Source organism: Odocoileus virginianus, chromosome 7, assembly GCF_023699985.2.
Source record: "Odocoileus virginianus isolate 20LAN1187 ecotype Illinois chromosome 7, Ovbor_1.2, whole genome shotgun sequence".
Lineage (NCBI taxonomy): Eukaryota > Metazoa > Chordata > Mammalia > Artiodactyla > Cervidae > Odocoileus > Odocoileus virginianus.
In genome coordinates, this window is record NC_069680.1 from 81,943,911 (window position 1) to 81,968,282 (window position 24,372).

The 24,372-nt window shown below is 38.4% G+C and overlaps 1 protein-coding gene across 1 annotated transcript in view; it reads left to right on the forward strand.

Moving 5' to 3' along the window:
- TARBP1 (TAR (HIV-1) RNA binding protein 1) overlaps positions 1-24,372 on the forward strand; it is a 60,803-nt gene that overhangs the window by 21,538 nt on the left and 14,893 nt on the right. The window contains 13 exon segments of the mRNA XM_020886108.2: positions 567-666; positions 1,548-1,720; positions 11,564-11,661; positions 14,596-14,757; positions 18,318-18,505; positions 18,939-19,093; positions 19,096-19,199; positions 19,305-19,493; positions 20,604-20,785; positions 20,963-21,034; positions 22,311-22,431; positions 23,166-23,276; positions 23,940-24,089. Of these exon segments, the coding sequence (XP_020741767.2) occupies positions 567-666; positions 1,548-1,720; positions 11,564-11,661; positions 14,596-14,757; positions 18,318-18,505; positions 18,939-19,093; positions 19,096-19,199; positions 19,305-19,493; positions 20,604-20,785; positions 20,963-21,034; positions 22,311-22,431; positions 23,166-23,276; positions 23,940-24,089 (1,805 nt within the window).

The following is a 24,372-nucleotide window of genomic DNA, read 5'->3' on the forward strand; positions in this document are numbered from 1 at the left end:
AAAGTCCCTGGCTGCTCCTGCCTGTTCCTGTAAGGGGTCTTTGGTGCTCCCTCAGTCCTTTTCATGGAACGTGGCGTGCTCTCTGCTGCCTCAGGGCCTTGACAGGCTCTTCCTTCTGCCTGGAAGGGTCGTGCCTCCCTTCCCCTACCTCATTCTTGCCTAGCTTTTGTATCCAGCCCAATTGTCATTTCTTCAGGGTGACTTTGTCTTACTCTCTAGTATACACTCTGCTTGCACGATTTAGAACACTTACTGCTATCGTCATTTTACATTTCTCTGAATATTCTTTGATGAATGCGCCCCTCTTCCGCACTGTGAATTCCACGAGTATAGCAGCCACTGGGTCTGTGGCCAGTGCCTGGTCTGCACTTGGCATGCAGAAATGTCTGTGTTCACATTTAAGTGTATAAAAATGAACCGGGCTGTGGGGTGTTCTGTATTTCTTCTCAGCTGTATTTCTCTCATGTAATACTGATAAAACATATTCATTTAACTGTTTTATTTTTGAAACACCATCTTCTTAAGATTTTGTTAATGCTTGCAAACCTTAACTATTGTTATTTAAGGAGGAGAAAACAGCTGTATGCCTGATTGGTTTGAAGCTAAGCTTGTTGCTATGATGGTGTTGCTGGCCATAGATGTAGAAAGAATGAAGAGTCAATATAGGTAAGTGTTTCTAAACTTGAAAAAAAAGCTTTTTTAAAAAAAAAGGCTAATCCTGTTTATAGTCCATATTCAGACTTTTCAGTGATTGGTATGGAATTGATCACAGCTTATTAAAGGAGAAAATTAGAACATGGCAACATACTTCAAGAAATGTTTAAAATTAACAATAAATTAATAGTGCCAGAGTTTTAAACTTCAGAAGTTAAAAAAGAAACACAACTATGTGTGCACAAATCACTGGTTTTGTGTAAGAATATTAGAAGAGTGGGTTGTAAGGTCCTAGCATAAGATTAAGTAAAGACAGATACTGGATTTTACCCTTTTATAAAATATGTAAATTTTAAAAAATAATGTAATAATGATAAAACAGTCCCATTTATATTTTGAGAAATATGAACAGATTGTCACCAGATTATAATTATTGCAAAAAGCAGCTTCCTTAAATAGTATATTTCAATATAATGAAAATCTCTTTTCTAGACAAAGTTTCAGTACTAAAGTTGGTTATAACAGTTTTTCACAAATCTTTAGTTCTTTATATTTTTTTGTTAACATGTCTCATTTCCTTGACTAGTATATATTTGTTTTGTTTTTTTCTGAAATATAGAAGCGAGGTCTCAGCATTTTAATTTGCTGATAAATTGGATCTAGGATTTTGTTCACACTTGTTCCCAAAACCAAGGACGTGTATTGTTCCTTGTGCTTCTCCAGTGAATTGCTGCGCTCACTGAGAAAGCACGAGTGGAAAGGCCCGTCCTAACAGGTCGTCCTTAAGAGTTAATTCCATCCAGTGGAATCTTTAGCTAACCAAAACTGTAGGTGGGAGACAGTTTCTTTATGCTTTTGAAATGCTTGATTTGGGCATGTCTTTTAATGTCTAGTGAAAAGCGGAGGACACAGAATGTGTTAAGGATATTCTTAGATCCTCTCCTGGATGCCCTTGTGAAGTTTGGTACAAATGCCTACATGCCCTTGCTGAAAACTGACAGATGCCTGCAGTTGCTGTTGAAGTTACTGCACACTTGCTTGTTGAAAGGTTCCAGTACCCGAGATGGTGAGGATCAAGAGTTTCTGTTGGTGTTTTGCCAGGTATATCGTTGGTACTCAGGGTATATCATTGGTACTCAGAATGAAAAGAAGTTCCTGACCTTTTTCTTTAGCTTCACACATTCAGCAAACATTTGCTGAGTGGTGCTGGGGAGGCAGCGACGAAGAAGCAGACAGCCCATCCGGAGCTGACATTTTCATATTTGCATTCATTGTGCATTATTGATTCTGTTGATGGAATGTGATTTCATTTGCTTTTGCTTGTTTTGTTTGTTTGTTTCTATAGGTTCTCATTGATTTTCAGACTATTGAAAATGATCACTATTTCATATATGTTCTAAGCCAAGATCCATTTCTTATTGACACTGTGTAACATGTTACAGAAAGTAAACTAAAGCGTTGAGAATAGCAATAATTTTATAATTACTTGTGCACAGAGGAGCCTGGAGGGCTACAGTCCGTGGGGTCACAGAGAGTCGGAGACAACTGTGCGACTGAGCACGCAGGCACACACATGTCCCTAAGCACCTCTATGTAGAAAATACTTCATCCAGGAAGTACATTGTTGGTAGATGGAAGCACTGTGCACTTTCTTCCTTAAACTGAGATTTATGTAAAACAGTATTTGAAAACCCATGGACATCAGATATTAGAATTATCAGCGGGTAAGCCTTGGTTCCCAATATTTCTGATCAATTTCATTTGAAATTTTAGATATTTTCCATTTAGGAAAGAATATTCTAGAGAAGCTTTGGTATCAGGTTAAACTGGAGGATAATATTGAAAGGCTAGATTTTCATATAGACTTGTGAAATATTATAAAAGCTAGTGTCCAAGTTCTGATATTTTTGATAACGATAGCAGAGCCAAATGCTGTGCACATAGCACTAACTTTTTATGAGATTTAACTCCTTTAAGGGCATAAACTTGTGTTCATTTGACACATCTTGACTGTTGAAAGCAGTTGACTCAGTACCCTCAAGTGCAGGACTGGGACATGGGTGCCTTTTGGAAAATTATTGGAATATTTGATACACGCAAGAATATGAGATAGTTTTATATAAATTACGATGCAAAATAATTATACATCCGTGAATGCACCACCATTGCATCTGTTGCTGAGAACATCCCATAACTTCTCAGTCCCTGCATTTTGCCTCCTTACTTTGGTTTTTATCTGTGTCATTTCCATATACTTAAAAAATGATTTTGCCACCAAGTCAATTTTCTCACAGTACCTTATTATTTTCCTGCTTTTAAGTTTTATAGATAATGTTACTCTACTTTCAGAAGTCTTCTGTAACTCTTTTCACTTTGCACTCCTCTAAGATTAATCCATGTCCTTTCATATAAATACTTCCTCATTTTCCCTGTGATGTTACCTTCCACTGTGTGATGACACCACAGTCAGGTATTCTCATATTGCTGGATGCTGGATTGCATTGAGTTTACTGCTTTTATGTACAGTACTGATTTGAACGTTTGTCTACATGTCTCTTCTAGCTTGTGTGTGTCTCTCCAGTATATGTACCCCCAGGACCAAAATGAGTGGTTCTTAGGGTATGTGTGTATTCAGCTTTTAAGATAATACAAAATTATTTTTCCAAGTAGCTGTGTGCATACTTTGTGCTCTCACTTGCAGAATGTAAGTTCCCATCACTCCTCATGCATCTCTCTCGTTATATTGTGATTAAGAGCCAAGGAAATTCGTGTTTAGTTTTGGTAGTAGTTGACTTCCAGATAACTGGCAAAACATGTTAGTTTAGTTAACTTTTTTTTTAATTGAAGTCTAGTTGATTTACAATGTTGTATTCATTTCCACTGTACAGCAAAGTCAGTATATATATACACACAAACACACTTGCATTTTTAAAATATTCTTTTTCATTATGGTTTATCATAGGATACTGAATGTAGTTCTCTGTGCTATACAGTAGGACCTTATTTATCTGTCCTATATATAATAGCTTGCATCTGCTCATTTAGGTCTATTTAATTAAATTAAAATAGATCTAAATCCTGAAAGAATTTCTTTAATAGGGAAAGAGGAAAATAGTTATTTTCATTTTATAAATGAGTAAATAATCTAGCAACTAACTGCAAGTCCTAGGATAAACGAACACATAATGGTAAAGTCAGAAATAACGAGGTACAGTCAGCCCTCCATATTTGTGGGTTAAACCAACTATAGACTGAAAATATTCAGGGCAAAAAATTCTAGAAAGTTCCAAAAAGCAAAACTTGAGTTTGCTGTGCTTCAGCACATTCTGCAGCAGACCTTGGCTAAGCCTAGATCTGCTGTGAAATGTGTAATGTTAAAACACATTCCTGGGAAATGCAGACACATTTTCACCTACTTACGAGCCATAGCGGCTTATGTGGGAAAACCCATTTTACTTAGAACTCCCTCAAAAGATGTCTTAAAATGTTCAAAATAAACTAAAGCCTAATTCATAACTCTGGTGAAATGGTCTCTGTCTGTCAGCTTAAAGCTCTAAATAAATGATGTTCCAATGGTTATTTTTTTTTTTATTCACAGTAAATGTACAATGTTTATATTTGAGGAAACATACCATTAGTCACATTATAACTCTCCCCTTGTTACATTGGATACTTCAGGGCCAAGTAACTGACCTCATCACGCTTCTTTCCTAACTACAGGCTGAATTTGTCAAAATAGTGGGTATGATCCTTTTTGCTGAGTGTTACTTTTTTCCTGAGTTGCTTTTGTTTTCTGGCTTTGATCTTTTGTGTCTCTTTGAACTTTTCTTCCCAAATTAGGTTTTGATTAGTTTTTAAATTGTGGTAAAATAATATGTAACAAAATGTACACTTTTAACGTTTTTAAGTGTATGCACAATACTGTGCGACCATCACCACAGTCCATCTCCAGGACTTTTTTGTCTTCCCAGCCAAGTCTCTGTACCTGCTAGATAATTACTCCCCATCCCAACCTCCCCTCCCCAGCCCCTGGCAACACCAGGAACTTCTGTCGCTGGGAATTTGACTGTTTTAAGTGGAATCATACAATACTTATCCTTTTATGTCAGGCTTATTTCGCTTAACATTAGTGTGTTCGAAAGGTTCATCCATGTTGTAGCCTGTATCAGAATGTGGTTCCTTTTAAGAATGAATTGTACTCTGTTGTTTGTGTATGCCATGCTTTGTTTATCCATTCATCTGTTGGTGGATGTTTAGATTGTTTCCATTTTTTGACTATTTAAATAACACTGCTGTGAACATTAATGTACAAATGCTGTTCAAGTCCTTGCTTTCAGTTCTTTGGGGTACTTACCCAGAAGTGGAATTGCTGGGTCATAGGGTAGTTCTCAGTTGTGTACAACTCTTTGCGACCCTAAGGACTGCAGCACTCCAGGCCTCCTTTTCCATCATCAACTCTCGGAACTTGCCCACACTCATGTCCATCAAGTTGGTGATGCTGTCCAACCATCTTATCTTCTATTGTCCCCTTCTCCTCCTGCCTTCAGTCTTTCCCAGCATCAGTCAGTTCTTTGTGTCAGGTGGCCAAAGTATTGGAACTTCATTTTCAGCATCGGTCCTTCCGATGAATGTTTAGGACTGATTTTTCTTTAGGACTGACTAGTTTGATCTCCTTGCAATCTAAGGGACTCTCGAGTCTTCTCCAACACCACAGTTCAAAAGCATCAATTCTTTTTCTTTATAGTCCAACTCTCACATCCATACATGACCATAGCTTTGACTAGACGGACCTTTGTTGGCAAAGTGATGTCTCTGCTTTCTAATATGCTGTCTAGGTTGGTCATAGCTTTTCTTCCAAGGAGCAAGTGTCTTTTAATTTCATGGCTGCAGTCACCATCTGCAGTGATTTTGGAGCCTGAGAAAATAGTCTCTCACTGTTCGCACTGTTTCCCCATCTATTTGCCATGAAGTGATGGGACTGGATGCCATGATCTTAGTTTTTGAATGTTGAGTTTTAAGCCAGCTTCTTCACTCTGAGCTCTTTCACTTTCAACAAGAGGCTCTTCAGTTCCTATAAAATCATGGTAACTCTGTGTTTAATTTTTTTTTTTTTTTGACTGATGTAAAGCCTGTGGGATCTTAGTTCCCTGACCGGGGATTGAACCTGGGCCCCCAGCAGTGAAAGCACCAAGTCCTAACCACTGGACAGCCAGGGAATTCCCTCTGTGTTTAAGTTTTTGAGGAACCACGTGTTCTTCATAGCAGCTGTACCATTTAGTATTCCAGTTGGTGCTGCACAAGGCTCTAATTCCTCCACATCCTCGGTAACGCTTGTTACCTTTTGTTTTTCTTAGTTTTGATAGTGTCTGTCCTCGTGGGTATGGAGTGGTGTCACAATTTTGACTGAGCTAGCTTTTTGATCAGTTTAGGTACTGCTTTGGGGATTCAGGTTGTGACTGTCAACCCCAAACATCATTCTGAACCTGTGCACAGGTTTGTATATTGTGATGCAGTGTTAAGGGTGTGGCAGTGACTGGCCACACTGTCAATTGACTGGCGATCCAAGTGAAAGAGGTTCTTGAGTCCTGCGGTAACTGATAGGAAACACCATGGCAACTGCAATGATGACACTGGAAACATGACTAGCATCAACTTCTTCGTGTCACTTTGTTCTCTATTCTTCAAGCCCTAAACCTTCCCTTCTAATTTCAAGTTAACCTTTTTTCAGTCTAATGGGTTTGAATGAATCTGTGAAAAGTAAATATTTTTTATGCTATAAGTTTGAGATATGAGTTGAGAAATAAAAGGCAGAGGTTATAGAAGAGAGTTGTTTTCTGTTACCATATTCATCAGTCATTTTCTTGGTTCATAAAAAGCTTTAATTCGCAACTGTTTGCTGGTGGCTGCTTAAACTGGCAAGTGACTCATCCATGAGATACTTCAGAGGCCGTAATAGGGCTGTCTTTATAATAGGTAACATGGATGTTTAAAATTAATACTGTGATTTTTAATGCAGTGTGTAATCTTTTAAAAAATTTATCTGTGAGTGATAGATGCAGCATTTTGTTAAATACCTATTTAAATCTTTTGCCTATTTTTAAATTGAGTTGTTTTCATAATATTATATATAATAATGAGGGTTTATTATATATTCTATTAATAGAGACAAGTATTCTGTTGAATATGTGATTTAAAAATATTTTTCCCAAATCTGGCGCTTCTCTTTTTCACTCTCTTAACAGGATCTTTGTAGAACAGAAGTTTTTCCTCTGATGAAGTCCAGTTTATTTATTATCTGATTTTATTTGTTTCTTTTTGACTGTGCGTGGTCTTCATTGCTACATGGGCCTTTTCTCTAGTTGCAGCAAGCAGGGGCTACTCCAGTTGCGGTTCGCGAGCTTCTTGTTGAGCACAAGCTCTAGAGCACAGGCTCTTAGTTGTGGTATACAGGCTTGGCATGTGGGATCTTCCCAGACTGGGGATCAGTCCCTGTCTCCTGCATCGGGAGGCAGCTTCTTTACTGCTGAGGCACCAGGGAAGCCCCTTTCTATGGTTTTTTAGCTCTCAGATCTAGGATGTAAGCAGAGGTGATTTGCTAAGGCGGGAGGTGAAGTGGAGGTTTGCTTTCTGCCTGTGAGTTTCCAGTTGCTCCAGGACCCCTTGTTGATGAGATCTCCTTTTCTCTGTTGAATTGTCAAAAATCAATTGGCTGTGGTGGAAACAACCCAAAATAGACGGATGCATGAATAGATGAGTGATGCACAACTGTAGAAAGGGGCACAGAAGTGCTGGCACACGGATCTTGAAGGTATTAAGTGAGAGCAGCCAATTGCAAAATGCCATATAACATGTGGTTCCACTTGCCTGAAGCATCCAGAATAGGCAAACCTAGAGAGACAGGAAGTAGCTCAATGACTGCTTAGGTCAGGGGAGAGGGTGAGGGTTATAGGGGTGGTGGCTCCAGGGGATGGGCTTTTCTCTCTCTGGTGACGAAAATGTTCTGAAATTGACTGGTGACGGTTGTACGTGTCTCTGACTGTACTGAACACCATTGAAGTGTACACTCTTAGTGGGTGAATGGTAAAATATGCCGTTTATAGTGCAGTAGAGTTGTTTAAAAGCAGCTGGCCATGTCTCCGTGGGTCTGTCTCTGGGCTGTTTATTGATCTGTGTTTCTGTCCCTTTATCATGCTGCACTATTCTGGTTAGTGTCGATTTACAACAAGTCTTTAAGCAGGTAGTGTGATTCTCTCAAGTTTATGCTTTTTTATCAAAAGTATTTCGAGCTCTTCTGGTACATTTGCCTTTCAATATAAACTTTATCATCAGCTTGTCTGTATTTACCAAAAAAAAAAAAAAAAAATATCCTACTGGAATTGACTGGAACTGAATTGAATGTAAAGATCACTTTTTTGAGAATTGCTTTCTTTATTGAGGCTTATAATTCATGAATATGGTTTATCTCCCAGTTTATTTAGGCTGTCTTTTATTTCTTTCATCAGAGTTTTTTTTTTTAAGTCTTCAGCATCTATATCCTGTGCAGGTTTTGTTAGATTTATGTAACATATCTTTGGGGGAAAGATTTGTAAATGATAAATTTTTTAATTTTTCGGTTTTGAATTGTGCTTCGCTAGTATACAGAAATGTGATTAATTTTTGTGTGTTGACCTAGATCCCGTAACCTTGATGAAGTGTACTTATTAGTTGAAGTAGTTTTTTTTTTTAAGATCCTTGGGATTTTTTTGTAGACAGTGATATCATTTGTGAATGAGGATAGTTTCATTTCTAGGGTTTTTCATGGTTTATCCTTTAAATTTCTTCAGGATCTGGGATCTGAAGTGATTCATTTTTAACTCCTGACAGTAGTAGTGGTGATCCTCTCTTTCTTCTCTTTAAGACTGGCTAGTATTGACCTTTTCAAAGAAGCAACTTTTGGTTTCATTGATTTTTCTCTTTTCAATTTCATTCATTTCTGTTGTTTGCATCTTTCTGCTTGCTTTTGGTTTATTTTGCCTTTTGCTGAAGATAAGGCAGAAGCTTAGATTATGATTTTAGATCTTCTTTTTTAAAATGACATCAAATGCTGTGAGTTTTCTTTAGTTTTGTATTATTTGCATCCCACAAATTTTGGTATGTTGTATCTTTAGTTCAGAATTTTATTTCTTTTTTTTTTTTTTTTTGAGACTTTCTCTTTTACCCATGAATTATTTCGAAATGTATTTGGAGATTTTCCTGTTATCTTTCTGTTATTGCTTTTTGTTTTAATCCTCTTCTAGTCGAGAGAGCATACTTTGTACAATTTCAGCTTTTAAAGATTGTTAATTTGTTAGGGTATGGTTTATTTTGGCCTGTGTTCCATGTACACTTGGAAAGAATGTATATTCTGCTATTACTGGGTGTGGTGTTCTATAAATGTCAGTTATATCCAAGAGTTTTGTGTTGTTTTTTAGTTTTATATTCTTGGAATTTAGGAATGTTGAACTCCAACTGCAATTTTGGATTTGTCTCTTTCTACTTTTACTACTGGCAGCTTTGCTTTATGTATTTTGAAGGTTGTTAGGTAGGTTGTGCTTTTTCTCGGGAGTTGACTCTTTTATCATTATGTAATGTCCCTTTTTATCCCTGATTATTTACTTTACTCTGAAGCCTACTTTGTCTGATAGTAGTATAACCACTTGTACTTTCTTTTAATTAGAATTTGCATAATACTTTTTTTTCTGGCTTTGTACTTTTAGCCTATTTAATGAGCATTATGTTTAAAGTGAATTTCTTACAGACAGCATATAGTTGGAGCATGATATTTTGTCTCTTCTGACAGTCTGTGTCTTTTATTTGGTCTAAACAATTTGCATTTAATGTAATTAGTTACATATTTGATTTTAGAGCTGTCACTTTTTGTATTCTGTTTATTTTCCTGTTTTTCATTTCTTTCTTTCCCCTCTTCTGGCTTCTTTTGAGTAGTCTGAACATTGTTTTATCTTCCATTTTAATTATCTCTTGTGTTTTTTACTAAACATCCAAAGTTTTTTGTGTGATTGCTATAAGGGTTGTGATGTGCATACTTTTTTACAAGCAGCTTAGAATTAACATTTTACCAACTTGAAATTCATATAGAAATGTTACTACTTTATAGGTCCCTTAATCTCTTCTCCCTCATTTATTATAGTTGTCTTATATCTATGTTTGTTAAAAACGGTACCAGACAATGTTGTTTTTTGCTCATAACCATCAAACACATTTTAAAGACTCAAGGGAATAGTCTCTTATATTTACCCAGATATTGAAATTTTTTTTTGCTCTTTCATCCTTGACATTCCATGTTTTCCTGTGGCACTGTATACCTTTTGTTTGAAAAATGTGTTTTAATATGTCTTTGGAGGCAAGTTTGTTGGCAATGAATTCTCTTAATTTCCCTTCATCTGAATATGTTTTTATTTTGCTTTCTGAAGAATATTTTTGTTGAAATGAAATTTTGGTTTGCTAGGTCTTTTCTTCAGCAATTTAAAAATGTTCCATTTGTTTCTGACCTCCACAGTTCCTCTCATTAAAACTCTGTAATCATTCACATCCTTTTTTTTTTTTTTTTTTTTTTTTAAAAAACCTGGCCGTGCTGCGCATGCCATGCAGGATTTTAGTTCCCTGAGCGGGGACTGAAACTGTGTCCCCTGCAGGAGAAGTGTGGAGTCCTAATCACTGGACCACTAGGGCATTCCCCAGTTTGCATATTTTACTGATCTGTTTTCAAGTTCACTGATTATTTTCCCTTACATTTCTTTTCCATTATAGATCCCATCCAGTGAGTTTTAAAATTTTCAGTTATTGTATTTTCAATTATACATTTCTATTTGGTTTTTGTGTAAGTCTTCTGTTTCTTTGGTGAGACTTTCTGTTTTTCATTTATTTCAAGAGTAAATGTTGACTCTTAAGGCATGTTTTAATAGCTGCTTTAAAGTCTTTTGTCAGATTATTCTAACATCACCTGTCATCTTGGTGTTGTCATTCGTAGATTCTTTTCCCATACGAGGTAGGAATTTTCTCATATTTTGTCTACCCAGTTATTTTGGATTGTATCCTAGATCTTTCGAGCATTGTGTTATGAGACTCTGGATCTTGTGTAGATCTGTGGGCAGTGTTGATACGTCTGTGTGGCAGTCAGCCAGCCTGGCCTGGTCTAGGCTTCAGTTTCTCTTGCTCTAGCTTCTATGGTGTTGACTCACTGTCAGTTTTGTTTTCAAGTCTTTTGCAGTGCTGTCTTGACCTGTGCCCCGACTGCTGCATCCAGCGGCCAGGCTGGCACCTGTGTGGTTGTCTGTTCAGTGCTAAACATGTTTGACCTTCCGAGTAGCATCATATCCAGGGCCGGCAGTTCGGGGGTGGGCCCAACCGCCCTCCATACACCACTTGCTGGGGCCGTTTTCCTGATCACGTCCCTCTTCGGAATCTCCGAACTACTTGCTGTCTAGTTCTCTGAGTTTCTCCTTTTTAATTTCCTGACCAGATAGTGGGGGCCCGATCTGCTGCCCACCTTCCTGACTGCTCCTCCTTCGAGGGGTCCAGTCTACAGCGGGACCAAAGCAAACTCACCACTGTTCATGGTTATTACTTGCTAAATCCATCTGCTGCTTTTGACTTTTGAGAGTCTTCACGTGACTGTTTCAGATATCCTGTCCCAGCTTTGTAGCTGAATTCAGTGACAGAGGGCAATGTGCTTCTGCTGCATCTTGTCCAGAACTGAAACTCTTCAGTGATTTTTTAAGATTAATTGTAGATAATCCCTGCTGTTATGTTATCAGAATTCATTTTTGGTAAGTGATTCACACATACACCTAACAGAGTTGAAGTTTTGCTAGAATATATGATATACTTATTTCTATAATTTTCGTTGCATGCTTTTTTTTTCTCCATGCAGATGAGGTATTTACTCTTCTTCAGAACTTTATCATGTCTACTACAGAGAGCATTTCTGAATTTATTCTCAGACGACTTACTATGAATGAACTAAGTACTGTAAGTATTTACTTGAGTAACTTCAGTCTTTTCATCAGTATTTTGAGTGATTACTGACTGGCAGGCACTGTATTAAGTTGAAAGGAAAAGTTAATATGATATTTTCTTGAAAAGTGACCTTGAGGGGCAGAAAAAATTGAAGCTTTAGAGTCTCCTAGTTCCGGTTCAATCAGTGTAACTGATTCTAGGAAAGTTATGTAGCTTTTCTGAGCCTCAGTTTCCTCATCTGCGAACTGGAGATAAGATATCTGCTTCCTAGAATTTATAGAGAGTATCAAATGGTATAACATATTTGAAGTACTTAGCATAGTCAATGCGTATTTGGTCCCAGGATCCAGAGATTCTGACTTGGCAGGTTTGGGATGGGACTGGGTGTCAGTACACATATATTTTTATGTCTGTATGGGATCCTCAAATGAGGTTAGAGTCGGGAACAACCAGTCTGAGGTGAAGAGGATGCTCTGTGAAGATAGGTATCTTCTCTGTCTGTGCTCACTGCATAATTGTTCTTTCTAGGACATCTGAAAAAAAATTACAAAGTTTTCTCCTTTTCTTCAGGAATATTTTGAAAATATTAATTTTATAGAAATGCCTGTAATTCTTAATTTGGGAGGGTTTGACATTCTCTAGGGCAGGTGTTGAAACAGTTACAACCATTACATTGTCAATAGAGTGAGGAAGCATTTTAACAACTTTTATTAGAACATCCAATTAAGGACATTTGTTTGATAGCTGGTAAGCAGTTGTGAAAATACAAAAAGGCAAGTTTTATACCAAAAAACCTGAGATATTTTGGTAACGCAAGGAACAAACTCCTCTGGAGGGAAGTGTGTTTATTTTTAGCATTTTTCTTATTCAACAGTTGTTAACAGTAGTTTTGGTACACCTAAATTTCCAAGAAGACATTTAATAAAGAAGTAACTTTTCATATTTTGCTCCCCTATCACTTTATTGTTATCAGTATTACTTTTCCATTTTATTATAGAAGTTTTCAGACATACACAAAAGTATAGTGAACTCCTCGTCCCCAGGGAGGGACAGAAATAATATTTTTGTTTGTTTGGAGTCTGAAGCTAAAAGTAGCTTTAAAAAGGGGAAAGTTATTGTGATTTTGTCTTTCAGATTTTAGAAAGTGAACTCATTTCCAAAATAACTTTAAATTATTATATAAACCCACTCTGTAATACATTTGGAATTAGAATTCCCAATTAAGTGCATTTGTTTGATAACTTATTATAGTTTAATAAAAATCTCTTCCCCACTTTCCTTCCCCTCAGCAGCGTGATAGTCAGTATTTAACAACAGGCTCTCCCGCACATGTCCATTCTCTGATGTGTAGCTGTGAAAGTCAGTTTTTCAGGCTTGATTTGGGTCCCTTCTTTTCTCATTTCCTCCTGTGTAGGTGACCTCATCTGCACACCCAAGTTCAGTTACGCCAGGCACCCTCACATCCATCTCTACCTCTGATTGTCCTGGCTGAATGCCATTCAGCCAACTGCTGTTTGATAACTTGAGCTGGACTTTCCACGCATAGAGTGTTTGAAATGGAACCTCTTATCACTCCTATAGGAAGTTATCCACCCTACCCCACGCCCCTAGGTTCGCTTCTCAGTGGATGTGTGTGATCCAACAGGTTTCTTTCAGCCTAAGACTTGGGAGTCCTCCCTCGTACCTTTATCCATCATTCTCACCCCTGTGTTCAATCTGTCACCAAGTCCTGGAGTTGTCACTTCTCTCTGCATTGTGTCCTAGCACTTGGCAAAGTGCCTGGCATCTAGTGGTTGCTCAGTGAACACTGATAAACTGAATGAATTCTGTGCTTCTTGTGTGTTGTGTGGCACTGTAATAATAATCAAGGCCACCTCTCAGGGCCCATATCGTCAGCATGCTTTCTCTCACTTAATTCTTACCAAAACCTTGTGATGGAGAGATACAGCCTCCTGATTTTACAAATAAGAAATCTGAGGCCCAAAGAGATTAGGTCTCTTGTCATAGGTCACAGAGCTAGACTGAACCCAGTCTGCCTATGTGTAGGAGTTTAGAAGACCTGCGTTTAATTCTGTTGGCCCTGCTTACTAGGTCTGAGACGCTGGGTAAGTTGTTTAACCTCTCTGAACTTAGTCATCTTCTTGGGCAGGTGGGGCAGTGACCACTCCTTGTAAGAGTGGAGTGTTACAAGTGCCTGAAGCAAAGGAGGTGGCAGTTGCTGTGGTTGTTACTGTGATTATTTATGCTTTGTTGGCATGGACGGCAGGGCTGTGCTTCCCCGGCTGTGTATGTGTGTGGGCTTCCCAGGCGGCACCAGTGGTAAAGAGCCTGCCTGCCAATGCAGGAGACGTGAAAGATGTGGGTCCGATCCCTGGGTGGGGAAGATCCCCTGGAGTAGGAAGTAGCAACCCACTCTAGTATTCTTGCCAGGAAAATCCCGTGGACCGAGGGGCCTGGTGGGCTACAGTTCATGGGGATCACAAAGGGTCAGACGTGACTGAGTGACTTGGCAGACACACAGCCTGGGAGGCATAGTTCCCGCCATCCGTGCCAAGTCTCTTCAGTCATGCTTAGCTCTGCGCGACTACGGACTGTAGCCCGCCAGACTCCTCTGTCCGTGGGACTCTCCAGGCAAGAGTACTGGAGCGGGTGGGCAGTGTGCCTTCCAGGATGCTCATAATCCAGCTGGGGAGCCAGCTCCGTGCTGAGTGAATCGTGATGTGCGCGGTAACTGCTGAATGCAGTGTCACTGTCTAGGCACAGAGGAGGGTGTGCTCAGCTCTGCCTGGGGAGTTGATGGAAGGCTTCTTGGAGGAGATGATCTCTCCCCTCTTCAGTGCCATCTTTCAGTACTTTTAGATAAACTAATTTATTTCCTGTCTGAACTCTCCTGGTTTTGTGAAAATCTTGGACCCTGCTTATTAAGCGTTTTATTGTGTGTCTTAGGTTTCAGATCTGGATCGTTGCCATTTGTACCTGATGGTGTTAACTGAGCTTATAAATCTCCACTTGAATGTTGGGTGGAAAAGAGGCAACCCTATTTGGAGAGTTATTTCTCCTTTGAAGAATGCATCCATTCGGCATCTTCAGGAGATGGACCACAGACAGGTAATCCTCTTTGCTTCAAGGCTTATAGTTATGTTGAATAAGGCATGCATGGAATACATACTTGACTGTTAGACAATATTTTGATACACAAAAAGCATCTGCCAAAATTTAATTTTGAAAATAATATCCTTTGTTCATAATATTCGATGAAGATTGAGACTCCTGTCATAATATGTAACATTGTATTGTATATAATAGGTATATAGCAAAGATATGGTGACTTGAGTCTTAAAATCATTTAGATACAGAAAGTGATTTTTCACTAGGTGTTTTGCCCAGGTACCAGTCAGGGACACGTTAAGGTGTCCAAACTCACCAGTGTGGTGTCTAGAGCCTCCGTACCTAGCCTTCTGCCTCATTTTCTAGCCTAGTCGTTCATCCCTCTCCTCCTCCTTCCCATAGGATACCTGTGCTGCATTCCTGCTAGGCCACCACACGGGGCTTCCCAGGTCACAAGTGCATCCTGCCTCATCTAGGCCTCCACTTGTGTTTGCTCCTTCCAATGAGAATGCCGTCCCTTCAACATACACTTGCCAGTAGTAGCTGGTCCATCCTTAATGTCCCAGCTCATATTACATTTTCTCTTAAAGGCCTTGGATTGATGTCTCATTCTTTCCTTCATTTATCTATTACTTTTTATGCCTTCATTTTTGTACTTATTTCCATTTTACTTGCTTTTGGAATAATTTATGTGTATATGTCTTCTCCATTAGATTTTAGTAACTAGAGGCATTTCTTAACATGATATAATAAGATATAGTGGTTATGAGCACAGGCTTTAGAATTAGACTTCCTGGTTATGAATCCTGGCTTTATCCTTACTAGCTGTGTGACCTTGGGGAACTTACTTAGCTTCTCTGTGCTTCATTTACTGCACTCACAAAATGAGGGTTATAGGGTTGATGTGAAAATTAAAGCTAGCTCATTAATGGTAAACCTTTAGAACAGTACCTGGCACATGGAAAGTCCTCAGTAAATGTTAGCTCTTTGCAATTAACACATGGTAAGGGTTTTTTAAAGTTGAGCTGAATCATAATCTAGTCTGGGCTGCTAATTAAAATAGCTCCTTGATTCATTTAATAATCTAATTTTTGAAGTAGTTTTCAAGAAGTGTCCTAGAAAAAACTTATAAGGAGGACTGATGAATCCTTCAGTATCCTATCTAATGCGTATTAGTGTAATGAAGGGACATTGTGAGTTCTGAATGTGGACCAGAACCGTGAACCAGACCTCAGTGATTTTTAAAGATTGGCTTGCTTTCTTTAGTGATTCACTGAATTACATGAAGGTTAATAGGGACCATATTATGCAACTCAAAAGTAACCCTGAGTTTTATTTCCTGTGTTGGCGCTGTTGCTGAGTAAAATTGATCTGTAGAGATACTCAGTTTACTTTGGGGGTGGCAGGGGCAGGTGTGGGATGGAATAAGCACTAGAGGGTTCCTTTCTGTAGAGGTGTTAGTCGTGGACAGTATTGGGGAGAACAGCTTTAACCTCTCAGAGAAGCTGTTTCCCCTGTCCAGCTTCTTGCCTGCACTCCTGGTTAGAGGTTGATTTTCTCTCTGTATGTACAAAGCCAGGCTATCCTGGTCTCCTTCCTTTGTGCTCCTTCATGTAGAGTTCCAAGTGCTTTATGTGAAATAACCGATTTATTTAACTCTCACACCAGTTCTGTGAAGTAGATTCTGTTACTGTCGCCATTGTACAGCAGAGTGAACCAAGGTGTGGTGTGTGTCCACAGTCAGCGGGTGGTAAGTGCCCAGTCGGGGTTCCGACCTCGGCTGTGTGGCTCATGAATCCAGCTCTTATTAGTAACTGCTGTGCCGCCTCACCTTGCCAAAAGCAGAATACAGCTGACTGAGGAATTGTGTATGTATGTGCACGGAGCCTTTTTTTTCCTTTTTAAATGAATGGATGTCTCTCCCTCTCTCTTTTTTTTTTTTTTTGGCGGTGCCATGTGGCATGCAGGTTCTTAGTTCCGTGACCAGGGATCAAACCTGTGCCCCTTACAGTGGGAGTGCAGAATCTTAACTGCTAGACATCCAGGGAAGTCCCCCCACCTTTTGTTTTTAATTCTACTTCAGCCAAACAGTTGAAATGAGACTCACTCATAGGCAGCTGTGTCCAAGTTGTCTCTTGGTTTGAATTGCTGAATTGTTGTTGCTCAGTCACTAAGTCGTGTCTGACTCTTTGCGACCCATGAACTGCAGCACACCTAGCTTCCTTGTCCTTCACCATCTCCCTGACTTTGCTCAAACTAATGTCCTTTGAGTCAGTGATGTCGTCCAGCCATCTCATCCTCTGTCACCCCCTTCTCCTCTTGCCTTCAGTCTTTCTGAGCATCAGGGTCTTTTCCTGTGAGTCGGCTCTTCGCATCAGGTGATCAAAGTATTGGAGCTTCAGCTTCAGCATCTGTCCTTCCAGTGAATATTCAGGGTTGATTTCCTTTAGACTGATTTGACCTTGCTGTCCAAGGGACTCTCAAGAGTCTTCTCCGACACCATAGTTCAAAAGCATCAGTTCTTGGGCGCTCAGCCTTCTTTATGATCCAACCCTCACATCCATACATGACTACTGGAAAAATCATAGCTTTGATTGTGTGGATCTTTGTCAGCAAAGTGGTGTCTCTGCTTTTTAATATGCTGTCTAGGTTTGTCATAGCTTTCCTTCCAAAGAGCAAGTGTCTGCATTCTGTGGCTGCAGTCACTGTCTGCAATGATTTTGGAGCCCAAGAAAATAAAATCTGTCATTGTTGCCACGTTTTTCCCATCTATTTGCCATGAAGTGATGGCACTGGATGTCATGATTTTCAGTTTTTGAGTGTTGGGTTTTAAGCCAACTTTTTCACCCTCCTCTTTCACCTTTTCCTAGAATCTCTTTAGTTCCTCTTCACTTTCTGCCATTGAAGTGGTATCAGCTGCATATCTGAGGTTGTTGATATTTCTCCCTGCAATCTTGATTCCAGCTTGTGAATCATCCAGCCTGGCGTTTTGAGTGATGTACTCTGCATTATAAGTTAAATAAACAGGATGACAATATATAGCCTTGAGGTACTCCTTTTCCAATTTTGAGCCAGTCTGTGTTTCCATGTCCGGTTCTAATTGTTGCTTCTTGTCCTGCATACAGGTTTCTCAGGAGACGGGAAAGGTGGTCTGGTATTCCCGTCTCTTGAAGAATTTTCCACAGTTGTGATCCACACAGTCAAAGGCTTTTGCATAGTCAATGAAGCAGAAGTAGATGTTTTTCTGGAATTCCCTTGTTTTTTCTATAACCCAGCAGATGTTGGTCATTTGATCTCTTGATTCCTCTGCCTTTTCTAAATCCAGCTTGTATATCTGGAAGTTCTTGGTTCACACACTGCTGAATTCTTATTACCACTTTAGGTTTGTTCACCACCAATTCGTACAGAAATGGTACAACCAAGTTACGTATTTTGGATTTCCTTTTCTTTCCTCTGATATTCAGCAGCAGGCACGAAGCAGAAAAGGTGGGCATGAGATTTCCACAGACTGGAACTCATGTCCTTACTGGTTACAAAAGGTTGTCCCATTTCCTCCCCAGGAGCCCACACTGGGTAGACAGATTCAGAGAGCTGTTAGCATGGCTGCCTTGGCCATGGTGTGTGAGGTCGTCAGCCAGAAGCCAGAGCTACAGCTGGACTCTGTGGATGCGGGTCCCCCAGAAACGTTCATCTCATCACTCCAGCTCAATCAGACTCTGCAGAAGCCCCACGCGGAGGAGGAGAGCAGGTGTGTTTACCCCTTGGAGAGCAGCATGTACACAAAAGGCTTCTTTTTGCTAATGCTTAAAAATCCACTTTTGTCTCAGTCATTGAGGTAATTAGTGGTCGCTCACCCTTACTTAAAGAATTATTTAAGCTTTGAGAACAGGCTTCATTCAGATGATAATATATTATCACATTATTCATCTCTATTACTGGAAACCCATTAACTTTTCTGCATTTAGTTTTCAGTGAATCATTTAAAGTGAGTGAAAACACCTGCTTTCAGAGTAGTTAGGAAATTGAGTTTTCTGCGGTTTCCTTGTTTTTTGGTAGACAGAATAATTTAATAATGACTGTTTAATTTCTCCCCTTGTAAGGATAGTATACTACGACAAGCAAAAGAAACTGAAACAGATCTAAGGAAGGATGAGGTTTGTGACTTGACTTTTTTGTCTCAGTTTTTTTGAAGAGTCATCATCTTCCCAAGGATGGGGGAAAATAGTTGCACAATATATTCATGATCAGTGGGTCTGCCTCTCTTTCTTGTTGAGAAAATGTCACACCCTCATACCAGCCTCGGAGGGTGAAATTCTGGAACCCACTCTGCCTGCTGTTCCATGGCAGTGAGGACTTTGCAGTCTGCACTGGAAGCCCTCACAGTTCTTCCTTCTGAGCAAGTCTTACCTGTGTTCCAGTGTATGAGAATTTTGGTTCCCAAGGTAAGATATAGTGAGATGTAAATTGAAGAATAACCATAGGAACAGACATCAGTTTCTGACATTGTGATAATCATGTGTTTCTTTCTTTTTATTTTTCCCCACCAGCTTCTGACCACCTCTGAACCACTCTGCATAGAGTCTTTTGACATGGCCTGGAAAATCATAGCCTCTCTAAGCAACACTCAGCTGATATTCTGGTCTAATTTTAAAGCTTTTGTTCAGTTTGTTTTTGATCCCAAAGTTCTTACTATTGCTGCGAAAATCAAGGGCCAGGCATATTTCAAAATAAAAGAGGTAACTTTTTAAAAATTGAGATGAAAATGCACATAAGATTTAGTATTTTAACCATTTTTAGGTATACTGTTTTCCAGTCCTGTTAACTTTATTTACATACCTATGACAGATCCCGAGAACTTTTTAATCTTGTGGAACTGAATCTCTGTCCCCATTAAACATCCCTCCCCACCACCACCCATCCCTCCCTCACGCCCCTGGCAAGCCACCATTCTACTTTCAGTTTCTATGAATCTAATTATTTTAGAGAAAAGAGGGAACTTTTTGTTTTCATTTTCATTTGTGTGGCTTGTCGCTCATGAGGAAGAGGAATTTCTTCTTCTCTTGGAAAATTGCATGATTGGCCAGCTCTGGTCATTTCTACGTGAGAGCAGCGGCTGGGCGTTGCCTAGTACTTGACTTGCAGGTGGGCACACCGATTCTGCTGCTTCACTCCAGCCACGGCTTGATTTCTTCTGGACCCTGAGGGCAAATTCAGGTGCCATTTGTCAGTGCATCTGCGCCACTGCTTTTCTCGTGCAAAGAAATATTTCTTTGAATATAACCTTAATGAAAGGTCTTTCTGGTTTCTGGAGCCATTTGTGTTTACAATCACTGATGCACGAGAGGGGACTGCATCATGCCTGGGGTGCACGTACACTCCCGATCCAAAGGGGACAATGGAAAATAAGCCTGTATATTGCCCTGCCGTCACTGTGCCGCTTCTGTCCTTTCCTGCTTCTCAGTACACACTTAGAGACAGTGGCTTCTTTTGCTTTGGGGGCAGGGAAGCTCTGGCAAGTGCGAAGAAAACTGAACATGTCAAGGGTGAGCTGTTTTTTCTGCCTTTCATTCTATTCACTTTGGACAGTTGTTGCTCGGGGAAAGTTCTGGGTGAAATCAGTATCAATAACATTTCATTTATTTTTAGTATTAAGAAATGAAAAGTTAGCATTCTGTGATTGGTTTTCATCTTTCAAACGATAAAAGAGTTTTTAATTTTTTAGACTATTTATGGTTATGTTAAAACTATCATTTGAAGCCATTCAAGTAACAAGTTTTGGCAACACAGATTAAAAAGAAAAAACTTAATTGGTCAAATGATAAAATAACTATTGTATTTCATTCCAGATTATGTACAGGATAATTGAAATGTCTGCTATAAAAACTGGAGTCTTCAACATACTGATAAGTTATTGCTGCAGATCTTGGGTAGTTTCTGCTTCAAATGTGTCTTTATCAATTGCTAAAAATTACAGTGAACTTGTCCTTGAGGCATGTATATTTGGAACAGTGTTTCGGCGTGATCAAAGGTAAAAGATGCCATTATTGCAACCTCTCATAATTTTTTATATTAAGTGTCTATTTGGGTAGAATTGTGCCTTTATATTAAGACTTTCAATTAGAAAACTATTATTTAACTTTTTATTTGGGACTTTAATTTTTTTCCTCTAAAACTTGTTTTTTGTTGCATGTTTTTTTATGGAAAGGCTTATTCAGGATGTACAGACGTTCATAGAAAATCTTGGACATGAGTGTGCAGCAAATGTTGTTATTGAAAAGTAAGTGTGATGGGTCTTCCACATCTTGATATAAGTGGAATATTCAAAATATGACACATGAGAGATATTCTGTGTAAGATATTGCATGAGCCTTTGCAGTTGTTACAAATTATATTCCCTTGCTAATATATTTTCTTCAGTTCTGTCACTGTTTACTAAAATTTGGTAAACTTAAAAATTTGTGCAGAAGTCCAGCATAAATAAGGAAATAACTATGGGAAGCATAGAGTTCCTATTCCTCTTCTTTTTCTGGGTGAAGGAGTGATCATCGGAGCACAAGTTTATTCTTTTTTGGTTAAAAATCACTATTTAACAGTCCCTCTGCTCACGCAAAAATAAAATTAGTTGGAATAGACTCTAAAGTTTTGATGTCTGGGATAAACCTATGATCTAACTGCTGAAATCATTGAAGTTTTAAAAAGTTTTTATTTTCTCACATAATTTTCAATACTTTGTGTAGGTATTTATAAATAGTATTGTTATCAGTTTAGAGTTTAGGACAATAAATGATAATTGTGTCTAGTTATCAAATGTGTTAATCATTCTCAGAGTCATACCTATGTTTTAAACCATCTGCCACTCACTAAACATATACATTTGTCATTGCTCATTGTCTTAATTAATTTTTTGTTTTCTTGGCTGGTTTAGTATAACAATAAGTAAAACTTTTCAGTTGATGGTTCCAAAATATTTTGATTTCTACTAGACAGACATAATTAGTTTAAAGTAACATTTGTTCACATTATAACAGTTTTAATGAACTTGGAAATAGTTACTTACAATTTTAGTGAATTTATCTTTCTACATCTGGATACTGGAAATGCTGGGATGCTCGGCACACACAGTGCTTCCTGAGTTCTCCCTTCACTTAGAGACATGCATTCACAGTGCGCAGTGAGAGCAGCATGATGCCGATGTGTATTGAGGTGCCGATGTGTATTCTGGCCTCTGGGCAGGAGGTGTCTGTGGTCTTCCAGGAGCCGTGTCGTGAGCTGTGTTCTCTTTTGTCCACAGATAGGATATTATTGACCCAGTATCAGTGTGGGCATTGTTTTACCAGAAGTCTGGGTAAATTTGGGTTCTTTCAGGCGCTCCTGTTGATGTATTTTGTTTATCTTCCACTGTCTATCCTAAATTTAAATTTATCCTAAACATTTATCCTAAATTGTCATTAAATATGAAGCTACTTAAAGTTTTGATATTTCAAAACTAACATCTTACATTTTTTTTTATTTTGAAGATGTATTAACATCATCTATCATCTTATATTTTTTAGTACCAAAAGAGAAGACCATTATGTGAGAATCTGTGCTGTCAAATTCCTGTGTTTATTAGATGGCTCAAATATGTCTCATAAGTTGTTCATGGAAGATCTTGCAATCAAGCTATTGGATAAAGTAAATATGCTTTATTTTACCTTAAAGTATCTTAACTTACTTAAAGCACTGGCAGTGACATAACAGAAGTAAACCTAGCATTTGACTGTGTTCAGACAGAACGGACCATTAAAGCAGGAGAGAGCGCTGATAACGCAGAAGGGCTTGGTACTGCTGGTCTCCTATGTCTGGTGTTGTCATTGCCCTGTTCGTTTACTCCTGTCTTAGGGCTGTCTGTGTCAAACTGCAGGTCCCATTATTCCAGATGTACGTAGTCAAGGGGCCTGGAGAAGCCCATGGACAGAAGAGCCTGGGGGGGCTACAGTCCATGGGTCGCAAAGAGTCGGACACGACTAAGCAGCTAATACTTTCAGTATATGGCTAACATCCCAGTCTCTTCTCACCCACGTGACCCCACATCTCCGTTAACTGGGCACAAGGAAAGAGAAGTATATTTCCAAGTACTTTTCATATTAAGCACAGGTGTATGGTTCCTTTTCTAATTTTAAAAGAAGATCAGTTTAAAAAAACAAAAGCAGGTAAATTCATTGTTTTGAAAGGAAACTTTAAAAAATGTCATAAAACAAAATAAAAGTGTCATAAGAAAGTGTCTTTTTTATCCTTCTACCTTTCAAATAATAGGCTTCTATCCCCAGTTTATACCTTTTAAATTCGAAGTTGTCATTGATTTTGTTTTCATTACTCAAAAATTCAGTAGGTATTTTAACATTGATTCCTCCCTCCTTCCCTCCCAGGATGAATTGGTGTCCAAATCAAGAACTCGATACTATGTGAACTCTCAGCAGCACAGAGTGAAAAACCGAATATGGCAGATTCTGCTTGTACTTTTCCCCAAATTTGATCAGGTATAACATTAATTATATTTGTACCTTTAAGCATAATGTTTTCATATGGAAGCTGTTATATGCTTCTTTAAAATTGAGAAAGTAATCTGCTTAAAATGTGTATTTCAGTTCTTAAAGTTATTCAGAAGTTTTTTAATAGATTATTAAGACAGTTAGGTGTCATGGAAGTAAATTGGAAACTGATTTAAATGGTCCCACTTAATATATTTTTCCATTAGTATTTTATTATAACATTTTAACATATATTTATGCCACAATAAAACTTTAAGCTGTTTTTTTTTTTAATAGTGACTCTTTCTTAATTAAAATTAATAGCCAGTCACAGTGGTTAGGACTTCAGATTTTCATTGCTGTGGCCTGGATTTAATCCTTGTTCAGGGAACTGAGAACCCGCAACCCATGCAGCATGGCCAAAAAAAAAATTAATAGCCATTTCCAAGTTGATAACAGACTAGATTTGAATTGTTCCCATCACAAAAAAAGAAATTATTATGTGACATGATAGAGGCATTACTAATGCTGCGGAGTTGATGGTCATACTGCGGTAAATAAATACATTGCATCAACATTCTGTAAACCTTCACCTTGTTATATGTTAATTATAGCTCAAATTTTAAAATTAATAATGATAACAGTCTAATTTGTCAACTTTATTTTTCTCAGAATTTCTTGAATAAAATTATTGACAAGATTTTCCAGGCTGGCTTCATCAATAATCAGGCATCCATAAAATATTTTATAGAATGGATTATTATACTGATACTTCATAAATTCCCTCAATTTCTTCCAAAGTTCTGGAACTGCTTTTCTTATGTAAGTAGAGGAATTGTTTTCATGGTTTTTTAATGAAAAAAAGATTTGGGCTATTTTGGGAGATTATTTCACTTTATAGATTTTTTCTGTTGACCTGCCCCTAATATACTGACATCCTAGATTGTGTTTGCAGGATTTGAATTAATTTAGGAGACAGAAAGCTCTGGCATTTATCTTGAGTAGAGCATATTTTTTATTTGAGTGCTTTTGTATTCCAACAAACAAAGATGGAAAAGGCTTCTGTTATTAAAAAATGAGAGAGAATAGGTGCCTTCTATATTTT